Genomic DNA, 24,044 nt, shown 5'->3' with positions numbered 1-24,044 from the left:
ATTGAGTTAAATTTGCATAAATGTAGGCACGCCAAAACCATGCCCTCAGAAACTCTACTAAGGATTATTTATTTTGGAACTTATCCAAGCATGCTTAGTTCCTGAAAACAGTCTTTCATACCCAGCGCTGGGAAGAGAAACCGGTCGAGTGGACTGATGGGCAATTCCTAAGGAAGCATTGGTCATAGCTGCACTGAGTTCCACTTTCCCACGTGTCTCCCTAGTATCCAGAGACACTCTGGTCTGTTGTAAAAGGGAAGAGGTCCACATATGGGCTCATCAGAGTCCTGTGAAGCATGTGTCAACATCTGCCTGATTTCAGAGCAAAGGTGGTTTCAAAAGCAAACCTTTGCTCCAACACATGCACGTACACAAGAGACAGGCAGGCTCACAGCTTATCTACAGTAGGGAAGGACATCTTGGCCATGTGGATTTGTTGCTGGGGAATATAACCTTTGACCCCTCTCTTAGGGAAATTCTGTGGCAACTGAACACTACCAATGAAACTTCCCAGGCGCAGCTTTGAGTTCTTCGACAGGCATCTCGTGCTGACAGGAAACAAGTTCCACAATTAGTCTCCTGAAACTTCCCAACATCACACCAATTAGAGCACTTTGGTGGGTCTAGCTCCTCACCTGCCCTTACTCACAGGACACACTGTTCAAGATGGTAGTTGTGGGCTGGGCGGAGGTGCACACCTTTAATCCCACATTCAGAGGCAGGAGGGTCTTTCTGAGTAGGAGGCAAGCTGTGTCTATGCATGGAGAGCTAGGACAGCCAAGGCTGTGCGGTGAGACCTGTAGATTTGTGTTACTCTCACATGTTGCTAACAGGGAACTACTGGTGGAGATTTGTCTCTACAACCTCTTTCAGCTCTGGAAACGGTGTTAGGCTTCCTATGTTTTTAGATATTTGGCCATTCTCAGATTTCTGACAGAGTTGAAGACCAATTTAGTTTGGTGGCCAACCCTAGTTAATTAACTTTGAGAAAACATAGTCATTTGGAATATTTTCAAGTGATAATAGTTGGACACAGCTTACATTTAAAGGTAAAGTTTTTTGTTTGTTTTTTAAAGTAAACAAAAGGGGTGATATGTAGATTTGTGTTAGGGTATACACAATTGGACAGAGGAGAGATAAGTGAAGAAAAGGTAGAAAATGGAAGAGGAACAGGGATGGGCGTAGAGATCAAGATGGAGCTTGAGAAGGATGAGCTGGATCCAGGTGGACTTAATTGACGTTAGGTAGATAGAATATTTTAAAGATTCTATAGGTCTTTTATCTCATATAGAAGGGCAGTTTGTATCTTTGCCCATTAGATATCATTCTATTGTGTAGACGGTTTGTGGATTGAGAATTTAATATATAAACCTGCATAAAAGCTACCAGGCTTTGGAGTAATGTTTGCGTCTGCGGAGTGAGACCTGAGGCTGGGGGGGGGGGGTTGCATAAAGAGGTGAGCCTTCCATTCTGAATATTTACTGCAACAGAGACCATGTCTCAAACACAAAGCGGTAGGAATGCGGTCCGGTCTTTAGAGGTACTGTGTTTACCATGAAGCCTGAGATTAAGTCTTGCTTATTACATGCTCTCCATGACCATCTTGCCTCTGATTGAATACACACGCCGTGAGACTTTGAGGGAACCTCCCTGCCCAGCCTACAGCCCTCACACGTGCTCAGACAACCAGATCTCAGCTCGTGTACCCACCTGCTCCTGAGGCTGCTTTTTAAAGTTCCAATCATGAGCTTTGTGTGAGACCTTGGGGTCAACCAAAGGTTCATCCCCACTTTGCCTCTTCCACAAGCTGGTGTTCAGATACCAGGCTCCGTACCTCATCTTCACCTGCTTCCGCTCCTGAGGAGTCTAGAGAAAGTAATGCAACCCCAGGGCTGTCGTGCAGGTTGCTTACACATTTATTACTCAGTTGCTTGTTTCAGTAACCTATGGCTCATCTTAGGAAAGGTGTCGTGATTTAAAATTCATAGCTGGTTCTTGCCAAGGTGCTTTACAAAGTTTCACTGTGCTTTGGGTTTCATAAAAGAAGCATTAAACACGGAACATGGAGCACGGGCACCGAATGTAGACAGGCCTAGGCTTGAATTGAGCCTTTGTTCTCTCAGTAGCTGTGAGTCCACGAGCACACCACTTCAGTTGTTGTTCATCAGTGAGAGCGCAGGCTTTTAGTCCTGAAACAGTGTCCTGAAGATTAGGAGGTGACAGGAGGTGACAAATGCAAAGCAGGTGGAAATCAGGTAAAAAAATCACATATTTCACCCAAGAGTGATAACTTTGAGCAAGACTCAGTAAGTCAAACTACTAAGTTAAACTCACTAAGCCCAACACCATGCTCAGCCTCGGGAGCACCATGCTCAGCCTCGGGAGCACCATGCTCAGCCTCGGGAGCACCATGCTCAGCCTCGGGAGCACCGTATTATCTTTGACCAAACTGTTTGCTAGCCCCTGTCCTTCTACCCCTTTAATGGAGAGAGAAAATATAAAGGAAGAACAGGTTTCACTCTCTTTTCTGCTACTTCCATACTTGTGCTTTTGTTTGTTTATTTATTTATTTATTTATTTATTTATTTATTTGGGGTTTTGGAAGACAAGGTTTCTCTGTGTAGCCCTAGCTGTCCTGGAACTCACACTGTAGACCAGGCTGGCCTCAAACTCAGAGATCTGCCTGTCTCTGCCTGTCTCTGCCTCCCAAGTGCTGGGATTAAAGGTTTGGCCCCACCACTCAGCACACTTATTTTTTTTTTAAGTTTTTTTTTCTTTTACATGTATGCATGTTTGCCTGAATGCATGTAGGGATCACATGTGTACCTCATGCCTGTGAAGGTCAGAAGTCGGTATTAGATCCCTGGAGCTAGAGTTACATATAGTTGTGAGTCACTCACCGTGTGGGTCCTGTGCAAGTGTGTGTGTGTGTGTGTGTGTGTGTGTGTGTGTGTGTAGATCTGTGCACAGGAGTACTTGTACAGAGGAGGCCAAAAGAGGTCATCAGTTTCCCTGGAAACAGGGTTACATGCAGCTCTGAGCTACCTGACATAGGTACTAGGAACCAAATGGGCCCAGGAAGAGCAGCGAGCTTTCTTGACATCTGAGCCATGTCTCCACTCCTCTTGTCTACATTTAAACTATGTTCTGGAAGGTGGGACAGAGGTCAGGATACTTGGAAGAGTGCGCTGAGGCTAGCCCTGGGAGGCACTGCCCCCACCAGCTGCCATATTTAATGTTATGGACAGGCTGTTTAACTCCAGAATGTTCCACACTTGCAGTGGTGCCTCACGGGCTTCCTTCCCGTTCCTGGTTCATTCTGTTTCTGGTGGCGTCCTCCTGACCGCCCTCTCCCAACACACCCCTTCTTTCTGTGCCTTGCATTTTTAGCTGGTCACTGTCTCGTGTGCTGTGCATATTTCTGTCTGTCTGCATCTCTTTGCCCTCTGGAATGCAAGCCTGAGAGGCTGTTCTCCCCTGCACCTCCCTAGCCTCTAGAACACTAAGAATATAGCAGGTTCTCTATAAATATTTGCTGATTACAGTGCTGTTTCCTAACTCTGCCCTGTTGACATTTGGGATTTGACCACTCTTGGCTGAGGAGAGGTAGTGACCTCCTCACAGAAGGACATTTATCAATGTTCCCGGTCTCTATGAGATGCTAGTGGTACCTGCTGAGGTCGGACAACCCAAAATGCCATCTGCAACCATTGCTAAATATCCTTTGGAAAAGGGGGTTGGTGCAAAATATCCCTCAGCTAAGAAACACCAAACTAAAGGAGGGAAGCAGAGAATGAGGGGAAGGAGTCGGGGAGAGAATTGGAATCCAAGGGAAGAGCAGAAGTTGGTAATTCGCTGGTGATTTTCCGTGACTCAGCACAAGCAAGATCTCTTTTCTGAAGGCTTTATCGAAACTGCCCATACCCTGTATTTGTTAGGTTGATCATTTCTTCTTACATTTATTTGTACACGCAAGACATCAAGTCAACCATTGGCCTGTTGACTTCACTAGACTGTAAGTTCTGAGTGTGGGCAGTAACCCTCTGTAGGATGACCTGACAGACAGCTTCTAAACAAGTGTGATTCGCCGTGCCTCAGAAGTCGGACACTGATTCTGAGGTAGCATGCGTAGCTGATCGCTAGCCTGCAGGGAGTCTGCATTCTCCATTTCTCTAATGTGCTTCTCAACAGAGGCCTCGGTATGAGTGTTCACCGTCTCAACCAGAATACGGTGCTAGCCGATGACAATCCTTACGTTTCCACAATGTAAGTGGTTCTCATGTGCAATGAAGTAGAAACCATGTGCAGAGCGGCTCATTTCTGCACCCTGCACAGTCCATGGGTGCTGCAGTCTCGTCAGAGACACCCTGGTAAGGACGGCAGCTCTCCAGTCTCATGTCAATTGCTAGCAGCACCTTTGAACATATCAATGCATAGAGTGAAGAGGAAAATGGAGGGATAAGGGAAACGGTGCCATGAAACATTGGGGGTAAGGATACAATTGTCTCCACAGCAAAAAAAATGAACACATACCCTCATCTAAAAGGAGACAGATCCACAAAGGGAAAGGAGACTTCACACAGACAGAATGCATGGGCAAAGCTATGGTGGGAGGGGAAAAGCAGTTTAAAAGGACATCAGAGGACAGGAGGTAGCGGCGCTGAGAATTCTATGTGGGTAGAAAGCTAATGACATGGGGGGCTTGCGCGTCCCTCCCGCTTTCTGTATTTGAAACTCAGAGGAAAACAATAGCCTGCAAGACACTGTGCCTCAGTAACCAGGACAGTAATCCCTGGGAGAAAAGGGACAAACAAAATAAGTGTCATAATTGCCTGCCGACTGCAGAAAAAGCTTCTCTAGGGCACACGGGGAGGAGGAGCCCAGAAGCAGCCCACGGGAGAATCAAGAATCCAGGGAAAGCCAGGCAGCAGAAGTTCACAGGACAGAGCCCCAGAGCAGAGAGAGGGCTGTGTGGGGGGGGGGGCACATGCACAGGAACCCACTCAAGATCAAGCAAAGAACCAGCAAAATGCACCAGAGGGAAAGTACCGGATGGTTGCACAGGGCTGGGATCAGGGCTGGGATTAGCTCAAGACTGAATATTACTTTATTCTTTCTCAGGGAATCTTAAAAGTAAGATCCACCCCCCCAAAAAAAAAGATCAGGTTTCTCCAAATAACTTGATTCAAATAACTTTCAAAATTATTTATAGAAATGTAAAAGTACCAAAACACCCAATAAGGTGAAATCCAAAATACCTAGCATCCACTCACAAACCACCAGATATGAAGCCATCCAGGAAAGCATGGCATTCGGGGACGACACAGAGCAGATTTAGGGTTATGATGCAGAGACACCAACGCAGTGTCTGAGCTGTAGCCGACATGCTTCCCAGGAGTCAGTAGGGACTCGGAAGGCAGATACATACATCAAACGTCTGGAAATGAAGTCTGTAGTTATGAGACTAAACCACAAACAAGGAGGAAACAGGGAACAGAGCAGTGAGCTGGGGCTCGGGGTCAAACCTCCTTATGAGCAGTTCAATTATGAGGACTGAAGTCAGAAACAGCTAAGGAACTAATGGTCAAATTTTTACCCCAAAGTCTATGAAAAAAGTACACTGCACATGTGTATTGAAATGACAAAATGCAATCCATTACTTTGTACAAGTGATATATACTAATAATCTTATAACCCTATAAAAAGTATAGGCTCATAGGCTGGACAGGCTCAGTGAAGCCCTAGCATAGGTCTAAAAAGAGGTGTGTGTGTGTGTGTGTGTGTGTGTGTGTGTGTGTGTGTATGTGTAAAATAGTGAGAAAAAAGAAAAATCTAAAAGCAACCAAGGGAAAAAAGCACATTCAGAGAAACAGGTCAAGCATCTCCCAAGAGTGATCAGAACTAATTCAATCAAAACAATGGAGTGACAGCTTCACGCTACTGAAATAAAAACCAACACTGTGAGCCTAGGATTGTGCACCCACAAAATACTGTGTATATGTGCGCATGTGTGTGCACATGTGTGTATACATGTACATGTGTGTTTTGTGGGAGGGTATTCGTCTACACACATGTGCAGGTCAGAGGTGACCTCTGAGTGCCAGTTCTTACTTTCTACTGTTTGAGTAAGGGTCTCTCTGCTGTTCACTGCAGAGCTCAGGCTCCACCATAATCATAGGAAAGCTGAGATCTCAGACACCGAATTACTGTGTTTGGCTGTGGATGCATCCTAGAGATTTAAACTCAGTCCACAGTGTTCATGCACCGAGCATTTTACTGACAGAGCCATCTTCCCACCCTGAGAGAAGCCTTTAAAGTTGCACGAGTTTGATGCTGTTTTTTCTCTTCAGAGAAATGAGGCTATGTGGTAAGACGTGTAAAGAAAAACCACAGGTAATTCAGAGCTAATTAGAGATAATGTTCTGTTTTTGACTTAGAGGGAGGACAGTCCCTCAGACACAGGCACTTAAGTCTGTTGTTGACTCGCACAGTGAGACATGTGCTTGTTTGCACTGGCAATGGACAGAAAGTTAACAAGACTGTGCATGCTACTGCCCTTCCAAACACTGACACAAGTCTGCGGCTGCCATGTCTGCAGCCAGAGTGCGACCGAGAAGGATGCTGTGTGCTAGAGAGATGCTCAAGGCTAAAAGCACTCACTGATCTTCCCGAGAACTGAGGTTCGACCCAGCGCCCACAGTGTTCTCGACGGGGAGGTGGGCTGTCGATGAAGGTTTTGTTCTGAAGAAGGTTGACATGGGCTCAACCACCTGTAATAACAGCTTAAGGGGACCCAATGCCTCTGACTTCCACAGGCACCTGCACTCACTTGCACATATCCACACACACACACACACACACACACACACACACACACAGACAGACACACACACACACAACTAAAAATAATTTTTAAAAATTCTTAACAACAACGAAAAGAAGACATGTGGTCAATTTGATTTAAGTAAAAATTTAAGAATGTTTTGGGCATGAGATTAACAATGTTCAGAGTCATGACTAGATTAGTCTTGCTTCTAAGTAATAAGCACTCATTAATATGACCAGATGTTATAGTTTCAATTTAGGAAACACATTAAAAAGTTTGTCTATAAAAATGGATGGTCACTAACAATATGTCTTCTTCATACAAACCATTATCACAGATATTAAATATTCATTCTCTAATCAAACATGTATTAAACATGATAACATTCTGGAAGGTCTACTTTTAAAAGCCAGAGTCCCAGAGAACCAGAATGCAAGAGTGTTTAAAGTTTTAAGATAACTCAGTTTCCTTAGATTTTGTGTGTTTTCTGGAGTCGCCTCTCATGGTCGGTTTGCGGAACCTGCCTCCTGTGGTTTTCCCAGTCAGCTCTCTTCCTCAGCCTACCTGGTTTAGCCTCAGCCTGTGAAGCACATCACAGCTGCGTCTGGTCTCATAGTCAACGTCAAACTGCTGCAGGATGAACTCTTCCTGGATGGTTGAACTTCCCTGAAAGAAAGCTACAATGCATGAATGAAGGACAGATGGCCAGGAGCTCCCCACTTCCTTTCTTCAGTTCCCAAGGGATGGGTAGTTTGGAGGAAAAGTAGACAGTGCTCTGGGAACACTCACTGTCTAAGGAAATTGGCAGCTTTAGGACCTGCAAGAAGCCATGAGTTCCCAAGGAAATACTGGCTACCCAAGCACAAAATTTTCTAACACATTGTATCAGAGATTCTTAGAGTGCTTTTCAAGTTTGTCTTTAACAAAGAAAAAGTGTCTGTGTATGTGGTTGAAAATCTATGCTCCATGCCTGCAGGTGTCTCTGGAGGCCAGAAGAGCTATTCCCAGGAGTGGGTGGGTGCTGGGAAATGAACCTAGGTCCTCTCTGCCACTGATCCATCTGTCCAGGCCCTCCCCATGGCCCAGCTAAAAAAGGCCATTTCAATCTTTTTGTACACAGATAACACAGTTCTCTCCTGCTCCCAGGACACAGCTGGTAGGGGAAGAAATGGTAGTGGCTCAGGAAGATGACTTTTGTCCTAACCCCGAAAGACAAACTGAAGGCAGAAGAATCCCACTGTGGGAGATAAAAATTGGGAAACAAAGAGGAGCTGTGAACCAGGGTGAGAGCCTTAAACATATGCAGCAGCCTCAGAACGAGGCTTGGGATAATAATGAGAAGAAATGGAGCAGCACACTCAGTGAAGTGTAGAGTGTAGAAGGGGGGATGCAAGTTAGTGCTGGAAACTCACAGACCGCTGGGACTCGGGAGAATTTTAGGACCTCTAGGGCTCTGGTCAGAGAGACTGGAAACACAAGCATAGGCAGAGGCAGGATGATTCCCAGGACTTGCTGGCCAGCCAGCCTAGCCTAATTGGTGAATTCTGGGCCACTGAGAGAACCTGTCTCAAAATGGCATTTGACATCTGAAGAGCAACAGTAGAAGTTGTCCTCTGACATTCATGAGTAGACATATACACACTCACATACACCACACAAATCACCACCACCTCTACACACATACACACATGCACACAGAACGAAGGAGTTTGGGCTTTAAATATCAGAGGTCTAGATCAGATTCCTAAAAAGACACTTTAGAGGCAACCGCCCCACTGTTAGTCTCCAGAAATTGACTCTATTCAATGTGTTTCATCTGATATTTAATTGTATGTGCTGTGTGTGTGCACAGGCATGGCAAGCCATGGCATGTGCATGGAGGGCAACTTGCAGGAAGAAGCCACTTCTGTTCTTCCAGTGTGGGGGTCCGAGGAATCAAACTCAGGCCACCAGGGTTGGTGGCAAGCACTTTTACTCTCTGAGCCATATAGCCAGTCCTTGGTTTGCTCCGTTCTTAAAAGCATCATCAAAATTTTTCATAAGACCTGATGTACCTGCTTCCTCTCCAGTAGAAAGTGGCACTTTTCCATCACCAATGCAAACATGCATATAAATGTCATGAGCTTCCCTTGGTTTATGGTTTCATCTTGTTAGGGAGGACATGGGGCTACAGACGAGGAGGGTTGGTGCTCAGGGATCTTGGGCAAACCTGCTGGCATTCAGCCTTCATTCCCAGGTGTGGTGACGGGAGTTGACACAGTGTGGAAGGCCGGGAGGAATGCTAGGCCGCTTCGTCCAAATGGCAGGAAACGGGACCAGCAAGATGGCTCAGTGGGAAAAGTGGCTGGTGACCATGTTTAGTGTTTCTCTAAATCCTCAAAAAGGTGGAAGGAGAGAAGAGACTCTGTCAGGGTGTCTCCGAACCTCCACATCCTCACCGTGGCATGCACACACACAAACACACCACATGCACAATGATGATGACAACAGAGGCAAGGACGAAGACGACGATGATGATGATTTTAAAGTCAGAAACAGACTTCTCTACTATGTAAGGAAAGCTGTATGCAGCCATCTTTAAGATTGTTCTTAAATTTTCCACCCAGGTAGAGCAATCCCTAGCAAAAGGAGAGGAGTGATGGGAATAAGACAACCCCATACAGCCAGTTTAAGGACGAAGAAACGGCACTGAGTGTGGCAGGTAACCATAGTGGTTTTATTCCCCCAAAACAAATAAGAAAATAAAAAAATAAAAAAATAAAAAACTCTGCAGAGATTTGGGGCCTGGCATAAGAACTGGGGTTCTTCGACTAAAGGTGCAAAAAGACTTGATAACCAAGGTAAACATGTCTGCCTATGAGAAAAGCAGCTGTGTCAACGGAGGCTCACACGCGCTCGAAGCCAAGTGTGTCTGGAAGCAGGAAGGAGGAGGAAGGATTGAGAGGAGATTCCTGTTACTAGAGTAATAACAAAAACTATGGAGCCACCTCAGGTGCAAGGTAGAAAAGGGAATATTCAAACATTCTGAATCTCTGAGCTTTCAAACTCCGCAGACACTCCTGTGCCCAAAGCTTTCTACTGTCAATCACTGTGCACACTGAATTGAGAATTTGACTCTAATGATGTTTAATAGAAGTGGCTTTGATTTGTTTCTTCCACACTAGGGACTGAGCCGAGGGCTTCGCAACACTGAGCTAGACTCTTGATGGTAACTTTAGGTTACAATACGTCATTGTGGGGGAGCCAGTTTTTACAGAGTGAATCCACTCTGCTTGGCTTTTCTTCACAAAGCCATTGGCTGGAACATGACATCAGGATCTTCTTGGGCCTACACACAATGAGATCATCAAAGAAGTAAGCACGAGGCTGGACAAAGTGGGCCTCAAGCGGTATCGCTGGGAAATGATCAGCCCTCTCAGGCAAGGTCACATTCCCCTCTTTCAGGAAAGACAAGTGTATCACAGCGTGCTGTGCTGATTAAAACCTAAGGATGTTAAATCAAGTGTTATGTCATCTTTGAAAGTTACAAGCACTACTTATTAATTAATACATATATCAGGTAGAAGGTGCTGCACTTGAAGTTGATCTGTAATCGTTAAAAAACAGAGAATCATCAACATCTCTCTCTCTTTCTCTCCCTCCCTCCCTTCCTCTCTCCCCTCCTCTCTCCTGTCTCTGTCTCTCATCTATGACTCATGGATGTCTGGTAGGTTCTGTCTGCTTCTCTAGACGGTTGTGAACGACTGTCACTGCTCTTTCTGCATCTTTCTATCTATCCTCCCAATCCCTAATCCTTTATTTAAATTTCAGGCCACGTGCTCATTGGTAAATATACGTCTTATCATGTCAAATGTGGTCACTCATCATCCAATTCATAAAGCGCTTAGTAAATGCAAACAGTGGACTGGGACTATAGCTCAGTGGGAGAAACAATGGCCCCATGCACACAAAGCACTGCATCCATATTCAGCATCATATAAGAAGACAGGATGGTGCATACCTGTAATCCCAGCACTTGAGAAATAGAGACAGTAGGATCGGGAGGAGTCCAAGGTCATTCTCAAACCTACATAGTGAGTTCAAGGTTAGCGTAGGCTAACTAAAGCCATACCTCAAAAAACTTCATTTGGCATTTAAGAAGTATATAATCCAGTAATACGTATTTCTAAAATTATGCAACCAACACAAACCATCTCATTCCAGAACATATCCCCAAAACATGAAAATTCCTCTCCATTTCTGTCTTTCTCCCCTTCCTGGTAAACATGAGTCTTTCAGTTACTAAGGGTTTGCCTATTCTGCATGTCTCATTTGAGTGGAACTATGCAATCAAGTTTTTTTTTTTTTTTAAGATTTATTTATTTATTATATGTAAGTACACTGTAGCTGTCTTCAGACACACCAGAAGAGGGCATCAGATCTCATTACAGATGGCTGTGAGCCACCATGTGGGTGCTGGGAATTGAACTCAAGACCTCTGGAAGAGCAGTCAGTGCTCTAACCACTGAGCCATCTCTCCAGCCCCTACAATCAAGTTTTTAAGTGACTGACCCTCACTAGCATAAAGCTTGCATTGCTAATCTATGGAGACACATACACCATTCATTCAGATGAATAATATCTCACTGGGTAGCTACACCGCATTTCGTTATTGGCTCAGCAGTTGACGAGTATTCAGGTTGTTGACACTTTTTGACTACTGGGGATACCGTTGCCATGTAGTTTTATGTAAACTTTCTATGTTCAATAGTTCCCCTTCCAACAAAGAGGCTCACTTTTAGCACAACCCCCAAGGGTCTTCATGATTGATCCCTCCTTGTGCTTCATGTCCTTTCAAATCCAGGCCCCCAAACCTTTGCTTTCTGAGCTCTAAACACAGTGGCTTCTCTCCATTCATCTTCTAATACACAGGAAGTCTGGGCAGATGCTGTTCCACTTGACTACAGTGTCTTTCTAACTGCCACATATAAATGTACTTTGTAAAAGTTAACTTCTTATATAGCTCAAACTGGCTTTGAACCCCATATGTGGTAGCACAGAGCTTCTTAACTTTCCCTAGACTGTATTTCCTTTAATACAGCCCCTCATGTTGTGATGACCCCAACCATAACATTAATTTTGTTGTTACTCCGTAACTATTAATTTTGCTACTGTTATTAATCATAATGTAAGCATCTGATTTGCAGGAAATCTGATATGCAACCCCCAAAGGGGTTGAGACTCACAAGTTGAGAATGACTGCTCTAGAGAGACATAGTGTCTCTTATGGAGATGTCAGACTCATTAGGAACAGTAGTACCAGGTTAAGGAGCGGGGAATGGTGAAGGTTTTAGGCCATCTTCATCTCTTGAGATGGGAATTCTGGCTGAAGACATTACTAATACTGCCATTATCCAGCACATTTACATGAAAAGAAATAGAGACACGAAAGTGTCATTCAAAGCCCAAAGGAGTCGGGATCTATGGTTGAAAACTACTATAGTAGAGATGACTTTAAGCTTTGAATCCCCCATCTATACCTCATAAATCCTTAGATTACAAGCAAGTCCCACCAATCCTGCTTATCCCTGGTCCCAGAGATTAAACCAAGAACCATTTGCACACTAGGCAAATGCTCTTAACAACTGAGCTATAACCTCAGCCTACATATTTCTTCTTGAAGGAGGCATTCCACCAGGATGGCCCTGGAACCTACCCTTTCTCGGGTATGCAAATATTAACTTGTCTTCCATTCATTTAAGAGATATCTTTTAAGCACCAAACACGGTCTGGAGATTAAGCTGCACTGACTCAACTGTATACTCTATAAATAACCAAAATCCCTGTCTCTGCATGACCTCAGCTAAGCAGGATGGAGACACTGAGGCAGAAAATCCCACGCCAGATGCTAATGAACGATATAAAGATAAAGAAAAAGTAAGGTGGAAAGGGGCTGTCGAGGATTCGGAACAGCATCTAATTTCTACAAAGAAACTCTGGTAAAATGACACTGAGCCCAGGCTCAGAAGAGAAAAGCATCGAATGGCTCAAATATCAAAGTAGACCTTGAGGTCAAAGGCCCTGGAGCAGGGTACGTAGCATCTGCAAACCAGGGTGGACTTTAGTCTGCACCATGAGCTCCTAGTGAAGGTTGAGCACAGGAATGAAATCAAGTGTGTGATAGACTCAGTCTGTGCTCTGACTGACAGGCTTTAGAGGGGACGCTGGATGACTGAAGACAGCGCAGCAGCTAAAAGCATCTTTGGTCAAGCTTCAATCCCAGTACCGCAATGGGAAAAGGAGAGAACCAACTCTTACAAGTTATCCTTTGATCTCCGGGTGTACACACTGTGGCACGGACATAACCTACACACACTAAAAATCAATTAAAAAGTAATTGTTCTAAGTTTAAGAAGAGGGGAATGGGTTGGAGAAAAGACTCCATGGGTAAAGCAATTGCTGCAGAAGTGTGAGGTCCCAAGTTCTGATCCCCAGAACCTGTGGCAAGCTAGGCTGGGCAGTGCAAGCCTGAGATCCTGCTGCTCTTACGTGGAGACTCCCTGGAAGCTCACAAACCAGAACAACCAACCAGGAGACCCTGCCAGAAACAGGATTAGGAGGTGAGGCTGTATTCTGATGGATGGATGTGTGCATGGCCACCCAATCTCTCTCTCTCTCTCTCTCTCTCTCTCTCTCTCTCTCTCTCTCTCTCTCTTTCTCTCTCTCTCTCTCTCTCTCTCTCACACACACACACACACACACACACATGAGAGAGGGGGGAAGGAGAGGAGAGGGAGAGGAAGTAAGAGGAAAGGAGGGAAGGAGGGAAGGGAAGGGGTGGGGAGGGATACATGTGGAAGCCATGAAATATCAGTTGTCTGCTATGAAGCAACATTACCAAGGCAACTCTTTTTTTCCCAATTTTTTTTATTGAAAATTCTCTGCATTTACATTTCAGATATTATCCCTTTCCCACAATCGCATCCCCTTCCCCCTCCCATTGCCTCCATGAAGGTGCTCCTTCTCTCAACCACCCTCTCCCACCTCAGCACCTTGGCATCCCCTACACTGGGAAAACTGATCCTTCGCTGGACCAAAGGCCTCTCCTCCCATTGATGTCCAAGGTAACTCTAATAAAAATAAGCTTTAGTTTAGGCTTGCTTACAGTCTCAGAGAGTTAGTCTGTTATTCTTACAGTAGGAAGCAGGCTGGCATGGCCCTGGAGCCGACATTACAGACCTTTAAAGTTGGAGACCTTTATATCCTGATTCACTGGCAGCAGGCAAAGAAATAGACAAAGACTGGTCCTGGTGATTAACTGACAGAGCCCATTCCCAGTGACACATCTCCTCCAACAAGGCCACACCTCTGAGCCCTTCCCAAGCCCTAGTAACTAAACATTCAATTATATAAACCTACGGGGCCCGTTCTCATTTAAATCATATACCAGCTAATAAGCTATTGCAATGATCCAAACAAGACACAGTGGCTTCCAGGAACAGACCTGCAGTATAGAGTATTTTAGATTTTACAAAGTTGTCATTTGTCGGCAGATTGCTGTTGTTTTAGAAGCAACTGATTACTATTTATTTACTGAGCTGTGCAAGGCAGGAGGAATACATCTGATCGAGAAATGGAGAGTGTGATTTCCAACTGTGAAGTGTGAGATGTTAATTACAGGTCCAACAACAAATTCTGGATTGCCCATTTGTAGGTGACCAAAATCACTTAGGTATGAATGTATAGAAAAGACATCAGGAACTGAAGTACATGGTTGAAAGTAAAGGAGAGCAGGTACAAGATAAAATGAAGCCTGTGATTGGACAAGAAAAAGGATGGGTGGGAGCAGAGTTCTGCAAAGAAGTGAGAAGAGAAACAGAGAGACAGAGAGAGGAAGTAGCAATGAAAATAGTTTTATGGTTTGAGGGGTCACCACAGCATGAGGAACAAAAGTCGCAGCATTAGGAAGGTTAAGAACCACCGTCTTGAACAGAAAGGTGTTGGCCAGGTAAGCAGAAGGATTATTGGGTAAATAGAGGCCTAAAGTCAGTTTCTTTTTCCCAGCCTCCTTTAAACCTCCAGGAACTAACCTCCTTTCTCTTAGTCTACCTTAGAGGTCTGTCCCTCTGGCAAGGACATCTAGTTCCCAGTCAATCCAACGAGCCTGCATCAGTTCAAAGAGCCCATCCTGTCACAGTCACAGGAAATCCACTTGCTTTCCCACAGTTTGTTCCCATCCCCCAAACCAGAGAGAACTCTAACCGTCTGATTCCCATTAAAGCTTTGTACCCCTGGAGCACTCTGGTTGCCTGGCTTCACTGTGTCCTCAATGACAGTGTGGCAGTCAGTGAACACTTGTGTAGTAACTGTTAAGGATCAAATGGGAATCAAGCCCCAGAAGCTCAGCTGTTTAACACTTGCTCACCAGCTGAGGCTGTTCAGATTATGAAACCCCTGGAAGGAAGGTGGAAGAAACTGTTGGGAGCATGGCTTGAGGGTGACCTGGCTCAAGCTCTCTATTTTCTGTTGGGCTTTGAGTGACAGGCAGCTGGCATTCATTCCTGCCACCTTGGCTGTGAGTCGGCTCCGCACACCCCTTCACTGCCACGGTAGACTGTACACTCTCAAATTGTGAGCTAAAGTAAATCAGTTCTCTGTCGCATGGCTTCTGCTGGGGATTTTGTCACAGCCACAAGCAAGGTCACTGGTGTGGTAGCACAGGTGTCAAAGTGACCTTTAACCAAGCACAAGGTCAGTGGAGTTCAGTGGAACAGTGACTGCTGTAGGAACAAGAGAGAAGTGAGTTGAGATGCTTCCTTCGAGGGCTCTTCTCAGAGAAAGGACAGAGTATCTGGCCAAGGGGAGAGTGGCGATGTCACCTCTAACAGGGTCATAGCGGCCTCTGAAGAGATCGAGTGTTAATCCTTGGAGCTTGCGTTTCTCTCCTCTCCAAGAATCTTTGCAAGAATACTATGGGCTAAGGGGAGCCAGGGTGTGATACAAGAATCCCTACTAAGTTTCAGAGAGTCTGGAAAGTTTCAGAGATGGTACACGCAGTTATGGGCATGGCTTATACAAACATGAGCAGGGTCTCCAAACAGAAGATCCTATGAATGCCTGAATGACAAGCAAGTGTCCAGGTGTGGTGGCACAAGCCTGTCACCCCAGCACTCTGGAAGCAGAGGCAGACAGACTAAGAGTTTCCATTCAGCCTAGGTACATGCATGAAACCCTGTCACAAAATAGGAAAAAAAAAAGGCTAGCAAGCGTATCATTCACAATTCCCTGTGTTATACACACGTGCACACATGTGCACACATGTGCTTGAGATGACTCAACCAACCACTGCCTGCCATGTTGAGCAAAGTTAATTCATCGGGCCTTCTTGACAAATAGAAGCTACATGGGAGCCCACGTTTATACAAGTGTTGGAGAAGCCACACCCACAAGGGTTTCGTCTTGTCTTCCTCTTCACGACTTACTACCATTGCTTCTTTACAAGTATTCTAGATGCCGGGTGTGGCAGCCTTGGGAAGACAGGCAGGAGGTTTGGGTCATCCTCAGCAACAGAATAGGTTGGAGGTCAACCCAGGCTAAAAGAAACTCAGCATTATTTTGTTTCTTAGGTTTGTTTTATGTGTTTTTCTTTTTTAACTAACAAAACAAAACACCCAAATGAGCAAAATTATTCTACATATGACAAGGCTGTCCTGGGCTGTTCATCACAGGAAAGACAACAGCAGTACTCACAGGTATTCTTGGGAAGAGCGTTTTTCTACAAGCTTTGTGGGTTCCTTCATTAATTTCCTAGTATCCCAGCAATGAGCCCACATGTCCTCCAGCTTCCTCTCTGGGTCGAGCACCTCCAGCACCTGCAATAGGAGCTACATAGAGAAAGCAGACTTGGGGTGAGGGGATGATTGGAGGAGAGGGGCCCCAATTCTATAACATACACACCAAGTTGCTTCTTTGGCGTTCCTTTTCAGATGCCAGTCATCGAGCCCTACACGGAGCACTGTGCTGGGGGCCATTCATAAACCTTTGTGGTCCAGCCACTGATGCTCAGACTCTGAGATGTGGTTCCATCTCTTCCAATAAACCTGTAAACCTCCCCAGGCTCCCAAAGCCCAGCCCTTGGAGTGTCTCTGTTGGGCTTTTGTGGTTCTTGACTGTAGGCATCTCAGGTATTTCTCGTACCTCCTATGAATACAGTATCTACATTTTCCTTTGAAGAGCCACCTCACATTCCGGGGAGAAACCAAAACTAGAAAGAAAAAAAAAATGCTTGCCTGGCTAGCATGAGACATTGTCTCAGTAAAATGTTGGTCAGTGCCTGAGACCTGCAAGTGAGATTGTCTTCTGCTCCTGTTACATAGGCACACACAACTCAAAGTGGACCCATGGTGACTAGGCTATAGCATTGAATTTTCCTGGGATCACACCACATCTTGTTTCTTTACTGTGGTTGTGAAGTAAAACCTAAACTGGAGCTTCAGGTAGCCAGATCAGCACCATAGAAAGAGGCTGGCTCAAAATAAAGTTAACCCTGGGGAGGAGGGGAAGGAAGGAATGGGAGGACCCAGAGGGGTCAAGGACACCACAAGAGCATAACCCACAAGAACCAACTGCTTGGGACTCAAGTAGGTTCGCAAAGATCAGGGGGCCTGTATGGGTCTGACCTAGGTCCTCTGCAGACATGTCATGTCTGTGCAGTTCCATGCTCTTGTGGGACTCCTAACAGCGGGAGCAGGAGCCATCTCTGACTATTCGGTCTGCCTTTGGGACTCTTTTCCCCTGCTGGGTTTCCTCATGTGGCCTTGATGTGAGAATGTGCCAGGTCTTACTGTAGCTTGTTACTCTATATTTGGTTGATGTCCCTGGAAGGCCTGTTCTTTACTGGGGGGAGGTGAAGTGGGGGGTGTATCTTGGGGCAAGGCGAGGTGCAGGGAGAGACTGGGGGAGGGGAGGGAGGAGACACTGCAGTTGGGAAAGTAATGTCTGCGAGAAGAATAAATAAAAGGGGGGAAAAAAACAAGAACAGAAAACAAAGAAGAAGAACAACAACAAAATGAAAGCTGACAAAACCTAGTTGGAAAAATCAGACAGGGAAATGAGAGCCACGCTCTCGTACCAAGGTCAAGTACCATGTGAGATGTGGTATAACCACCTTTTTGTCCGAGACTCAGACTGTCTGGCTTACCGGACCCATCGAGGAAGAGCTGTGTAGAAAATCACTAATCAGAAATTTCAGCTGTTCTTCCCATAGACTTTTCTAGCAGGAATCATTCATTCATTCATTCAGTGACTGGAGTGTAGGAAGGGAAACGGAGCCAATTACGGAGCTGGGAGAGCAGATGAGAGGATTCCCCCATCTGGGGCCTCTTGGGACAGGCTTCACAGAGTGTGAGGGTGTTGGGCAAGGGAATGTGTCAGACCCAAGGAAAAAACTATTTTCATGACTTGTCTTATTAAAACAAGCTGCATTTATAAGTGCACATGGGACTAGCCAAACAGCTGCCTCCCTCTGAGTTGGATTTTCAGAGAACAGCGGCTAAAAGGTTTAGGGTTGGTAGAGAATGGCTGTTAGCACCTAGACAGAAGAACGGACACTCAAGGCTGCCTGTGGGGTAGATAAGTCCAAGGATATATCTCATGGAAGGGGGTCATCACAGGCTCAGGAGTTTAGCATGGCAAAGGGGCGAGCATACATTATGGGGTTACAAGTTCAGAATAGGTTGCAGAACATGGTTTGCAGGATGCCTTTGGGTTTAGGAAACAAACACATTCTTGTAAGGGATGGAGACTTAGTAACAATGTATAACCATGTGCCTCCTGTTTTGGTTTCACAATTGTGGGTCCAGACTTACCTGTTTAGCCCAGGGCAGGCTAAACAGGGTTGGGGGTGGAGAGCTTTCTGCTCATCACCGCCCCCCCTGCCCCCCCCCCCCCCCCCCCCCGCCCAGTCCCCATCCCCACCTTATCCAGCCTGCCTTCTTCTTCAGATTTCACACAGCCTGGGATTTGTTTAAACTAAGAAGCCATTTCTAGGCTCTCTAGCAGTCTAGCAGATGGGGGAGGCCAGATAAAGATCCCTGTCCTGTCATTTGCTCAATGAAAAGATGGCCATTTCTTGTTGGAAAGTCAAGCTTGGGGCCATTTTGAGGTATAAAACAGGACACACGTACTGAGGGTGAAGCGGACGAATTAGGAGCAGACCCAGGCAATAGTGACACAACAGAGTCCCTGCTCGACCCTGGCCTGGGCGTTGTGGTGGAGTCCCCGTGGCCTTCAGATCCTGTCTGAGTTCTTAAGGGGACCTCTTTGGCCCAGGCTAAACAGATATAACACAGCCCTTGTATGGCTTCCTATGTCCAGGAAGCAAAGAAGACAGCTTTGTGTCCCACCATTTTGTTTCCCTCCATAGAAAAAGGAAGGCTGCCCTGAGCTGGTAAAAAGCCTTTACTGGGGTAAGGGTACAACCTCCTCTCTTATAACCTGTACCGCAGGGTTTCCTGGGCATCTGCAGAGAATTGTTTTAGGGCCCCCAGGAAGCTTCCCTCCCCCAGGCCAGACAGATCACCTCAGCAGGCAGAGCATCTTTAAGTTGTGGGCAGAGGGCCAAGGGGTGCAGAGCTGTGTTAGCTTCCACATCCTCCAGGACTGCCTTCCCAGCTTTCGAAAGCTTAGACAACAGCTCTGCCCCTTTGGGCAGTCTGCTCTGCCTCTTCTTGGGGGTAGCATTGGAGGCTCTGTGATGAATAAGAGGTAGAAAAGCATCCTTGGTGTCCTGGTGTCGGGGGCAGTCTTTCCTGAAGTCATCTAGCCCCTCGTTCACAAACACCCAGTGCCGGCTGTTCAAGAAGCCCGGGAACGTCAGCCTGTTATGTTTTGTGAGACTCTTGGAAGGCAGGTTCTCCGGGTACCTAGAAGACAACACGTCAGATAATGAGAATCCCAGGCCCTGGGTGGAAGGAGAGCGTGAGGAGGCAGGCCCCTACCAGTGGGGTGGGCGGGGCAGAAAGCTGGGAAGGCTGAGTTGTGCATGCTCTGCAAGCCTCTGCTCCTGCTTTCTGTGTTCTACCTACTGAGTCCCTACAAATGGTTCCCATCTCCTGCTTAAGCAAAACCATTGTTCTGCATGAGAACTGTACCTTTTGTCTGCACGCATTGTTGAAGCATTGCGTCACACCCCTCTGTATATACGCAGTCTAAACGCATGTGAACAGAAGATGCTTTTTGTACTAAGTGACATGTTTCGAAGTCTCACCTGTGTCGGCCACGTTACTGTATTTTAAAGAGCCATCCCTGTGAGCCAAAACATTTGTCATTCTAACTGCCTCTGCCACATTAGAAAAAAAAAAATCTGTTTTGTAGCCAGACTTTGGCGACCTTGTGGATTCCTCTTCCACCCTTCTCCATCCTTTCTCCCTAAGACTAGATGGGAAACAGGGCGCCACGGCTGTTAGTCTACTTTCTGCTGATGAAGGGCATCGAGTTCCTTGAGGCAAGTTTCATCGTCCCCATCAGGATATTAATTTCTTCTTCTTCTCCTTCTTCCTCCTCCTCTCCCTCCTCCTCCTCTCCCTCTTCCTCCTCTCCTTCCTCCCCCTCCTCTCCCTCCTCTGCATACAACTACTTAACAAACCACAACCAACAACAACCACCTAACAACTCAACAACCCCCTCAGTAAAAGAGTTAGAATTTTAAGTTGGCCCACTGACCCTGCCTTGAGGACAAGTATGCTTCAAGGCTAAAAACAAAGTAACATGTTCAAAGAAATGGCCCAACCCCGGACCATCTAGACTTGATAAGGTCTGACTCTGCAGTTCTGAGAAAAACAAATACAAGGTCAGTGTGCCCCAAAATAGAGTAGCCTAGAGTTAAATCGTGTCCAAAAGCAGAGTGTGCCAATTTGAATGAACCAATAAAATTGCTATGCACCTGTTGCTAACTGCCTATGTAATTGTCCCTATAAATATGTCCCCCTAATTGAGTTTGGGGTCCACTCCTCTATCTCCTGCATGAGATGTGTGTTGTCCTCAGAACTCTGGTCTCCCCCCTTCCCCCCAGTAAACCTCTTGCCTGATTGCAGCAATATTGGATCTCTGTGAGTTCTTGGGTTTGAGTTCTCCTGGTACTAGAGTGAGGGACTTCCCCAATTCGGGAATCTTTCAGTTGGGGGCTCATCCTGGATTTTGCGACCACCCAAAACTCTGAGACCCTCTTGGAGGTAAAGGGGGATTCCCCAATTTGTGTCTGAGTGTGTCTGAGTGTACGCCACTGTCTGTGTCTCTGCTCTGATCTGTATCTGGGAAGCACTTTTGGTTTCGAAGCTGCTCTTCTTAGCTGTAAGGCTGGGAAGAGCTGTGCTTGACAGACGTGTTCGGAGAAACACAGGCTGCAGCCCTGAGAGACGTCTCAGGAGGACAGGAGAGTCTGGGATGCCTGACTAGTCTCCTATCAGGTAAAGGAGGATTGCAGGTAATCCTCTTGGAAGAGAAACCAGGGAAACCTCTTCCTTCTGAAACTGCTTTTGGCTGGTGCCTATGGACTAGGCAAGGCCATGGTTGTCTGGATATTGTGGTCTCTTTGTGTTGTCTATTGTTTGCCTGTCTAGCCGGAGACAGGCATCTGTTAGTCTTTGTGTGTCTTAGGTTTCTGTTTTGTATGACTTTGATGGTAGGACAGATGTAGGACAGATGTAGGACAGATGGTAACGACTCCCCCAACCCTGACCCAATATCACTGGACTGAAGTTAGGGACAGAACACACACTATGTCAGTTAAAGTTAAGAAGGGAAGGTAGTTGACTTTCTGAGCCTCTGAGTGGCAGACTTTTCAGCATCTGCTGGCCTCCCCAAGGCACTTTCAACCTGACTATAATTTCTGGTGTTAAAGCTATTATCTTCCAGGAAGGACGGGATCGAAACCTGGAGGAGTTCGTGGGAAGGAAGAGGCTCGTTCGCAGAGCAGAGGCTGTGTGGAGAGGGAATGAATGCAGGGAGCGGTGGGGCCTCTGTGAGTTCTTGGGTTCTTGTTCTCCCAGTACTAGAGTAAGGGGCTTCCCTAATTTGGGGTTCTTTCATCAGGACCCAGCATTTATACAGCCTCTGAAAAACCTCCCAGAATTCCAAACATCTCACAATCTCAGAAACTATCTGCAGCTGGCAGAATTGCACCCCTGCTAGAGGACAAGGCAGATCGGTCAGCCACTGAAGCAGCCCCTTATAATATTTCTGTGGTTTTTAATAAAAAACAAAACTGACAAAATTGCCACTACACCATCAGTTTGTGAAAGATAGCTTGCTTCCTCTCTGAAAGACTAAAAGTCAGTCAGTAGGAAGAAGGAAATTGGGTCCCAGCAACAATGTAGCTTCTGTAATGATAAATATCACTGTCACCTTAAGCAGACTAGGCCTGGGAGACACTCCTGGGCATGCCTGTGAGGACATTTCTTAGGAGGGTTAGCTGAGGAGGGGAGAGCCACCCTGAATGTGGGTACCACCAAGCCATGGGCTGGAGTCCCACTCTGTGTGCGGAGCCCCAGCTGCAGGACCCCCCACTACCATAAGTTCAGCCTGCCTTCCCCACCATGATAGACACTACATTCTCAAAATCTCTGGGCCCCCCACTTCCTCCCAGGAGGCTGTTGGCCACAAGCCAGAGGGGACAAAGGAAACAAAGGCAGAGAATAGGATGCAACCGGCCAGCCGTGAGATGGCTGCATGGAGACAAATCTACTTTATTATTCAGGCATAGGGTATTTAAGGTCCTTTGTGGGAGTACGTGTGGAAAGGGTTAATTTGTCATGGCATCAAGCAAGCAGGAAGGGCTGATTGGTTATAATACAGCACCTAATTATCCACAGGCTGGAAGCCAGAGTGGGGCATGTGTGCTGAGTTATGCAGCCGTGCAGAGAGCTCTGAACAAAGTCGCTTTTCACACAGGGCCAGACAAGGCCAACCACCTGTGTTCAAGGACATTCTCCTGACAACGACAGGCAAAAACGGTGAGGCCTCTCTGAGAAAGGGAGTCCCCCATTTTACACTGAGATTAGAAAGCTATCTGGTCATGGGGGACTGCTACCTTAATGGCAAGGCTCCCCAACACCCTGATCCCAAATAAATCTTTCCCTGTGTGTGGGATATTTTATCATGGAGATGAGAAGGGGGGTAAATACTGTCTCTGTATAGCTGAATGAATGGTCTGTTAGACTATTAACTTAGAAGAAAGGCTGTAAAACTATACTCCATGAGCTATATCAAACCTACAACATATCATTTAGTGTGTGTGTGCATGTGTGTGTGTGTTTTTGTGTATTTGTGTGTGTGAAACAAGGTCTTTCACACTATGTAGTCTCTGATAGCCCTGAACTCAAGAATTTTCCCTCCTACTGCCTCAGCCTCCCACACAGCCAACCTTCTTTATGTTTTAGTAAGAATTCTAAGTACAGGGCTTGAGAGAAGGCTCCGTGGGCAACGGTGTCTGCTGCCAAGCCTAATCCCAGATCCATAAGGTAGAAGGAGAGGAATGACCCCCAAAAGTTGTTCTCTGACCTCCACATGCACTTGATGGCCTATGCGCACACATACACACACACACACACACACAGATGTGCACATGTGAATGCATATATGCATAAACACATGTATGTAGGCATGCAGACATGTGTATACACATGAACACATATACACACACATGAACATGTACACACAAATAGATTCCTTTAAGAGTCATAAGAGCTAACACAAATGGAGAACACCCTACAAAAAAGCAGGAGCTGCTTTAAGAGCTTTCATACAGCAGCCTATGTAAATCTTGTAACAACTCCAAATTGCCAGTACTAGTATTATTTCTATTTATAGCTAAAGTGAGGCAGAAAGAAGTAAAAAACAAAACATGTGTCAGAAGCTGCACAGGTGTGACTCACTCCAGGGACTGTGAGCCCTCTGGCCTCCACGGCACGTGTACTCAAGTGCACATGCACACACTCGTGCATTCGCATAAACACACAAACACACACATATGGGGGGGATTTAAAAAAAACATTAAAAATAAATTCTAAAAACAGCTCCATGGCTAAGCAATGATGGAACTGGGCTTTTTCATGTAGCTCGAAGCACTGGCAAATAGTGCTCAGCTGTGCACTGGGGCATTTCTCAATTTCCTCCTGGGTCAGCTGGAATCTCAGAGCCTCTTGAACAATCAGTACAACAAGAAGAACTCCAGTCCCAGTAA

The 24,044-nt window shown here is 46.0% G+C and overlaps 1 protein-coding gene across 1 annotated transcript in view; it reads right to left on the bottom strand.

Moving 5' to 3' along the window:
* The window catches only part of FAM47E (family with sequence similarity 47 member E), a gene marked incomplete at its 3' end in the record, with an annotated part of 30,299 nt that overhangs the window by 3,625 nt on the left and 2,630 nt on the right, over positions 1-24,044 (bottom strand). Inside the window, 7 exon segments of the mRNA XM_080911359.1 lie at positions 1,711-1,866; positions 6,661-6,741; positions 7,391-7,492; positions 9,291-9,444; positions 10,050-10,154; positions 16,556-16,689; positions 19,386-19,728. Of these exon segments, the coding sequence (XP_080767485.1) occupies positions 1,711-1,866; positions 6,661-6,741; positions 7,391-7,492; positions 9,291-9,444; positions 10,050-10,154; positions 16,556-16,689; positions 19,386-19,728 (1,075 nt within the window).

This window comes from Micromys minutus (genome assembly GCF_963924665.1).
Source record: "Micromys minutus genome assembly, chromosome: 1".
In the NCBI taxonomy this organism is placed as follows: domain Eukaryota; kingdom Metazoa; phylum Chordata; class Mammalia; order Rodentia; family Muridae; genus Micromys; species Micromys minutus.
The sequence above is the reverse complement of the archived record's forward strand: the minus strand, read 5'-3'. Positions and strand labels throughout refer to the sequence as shown.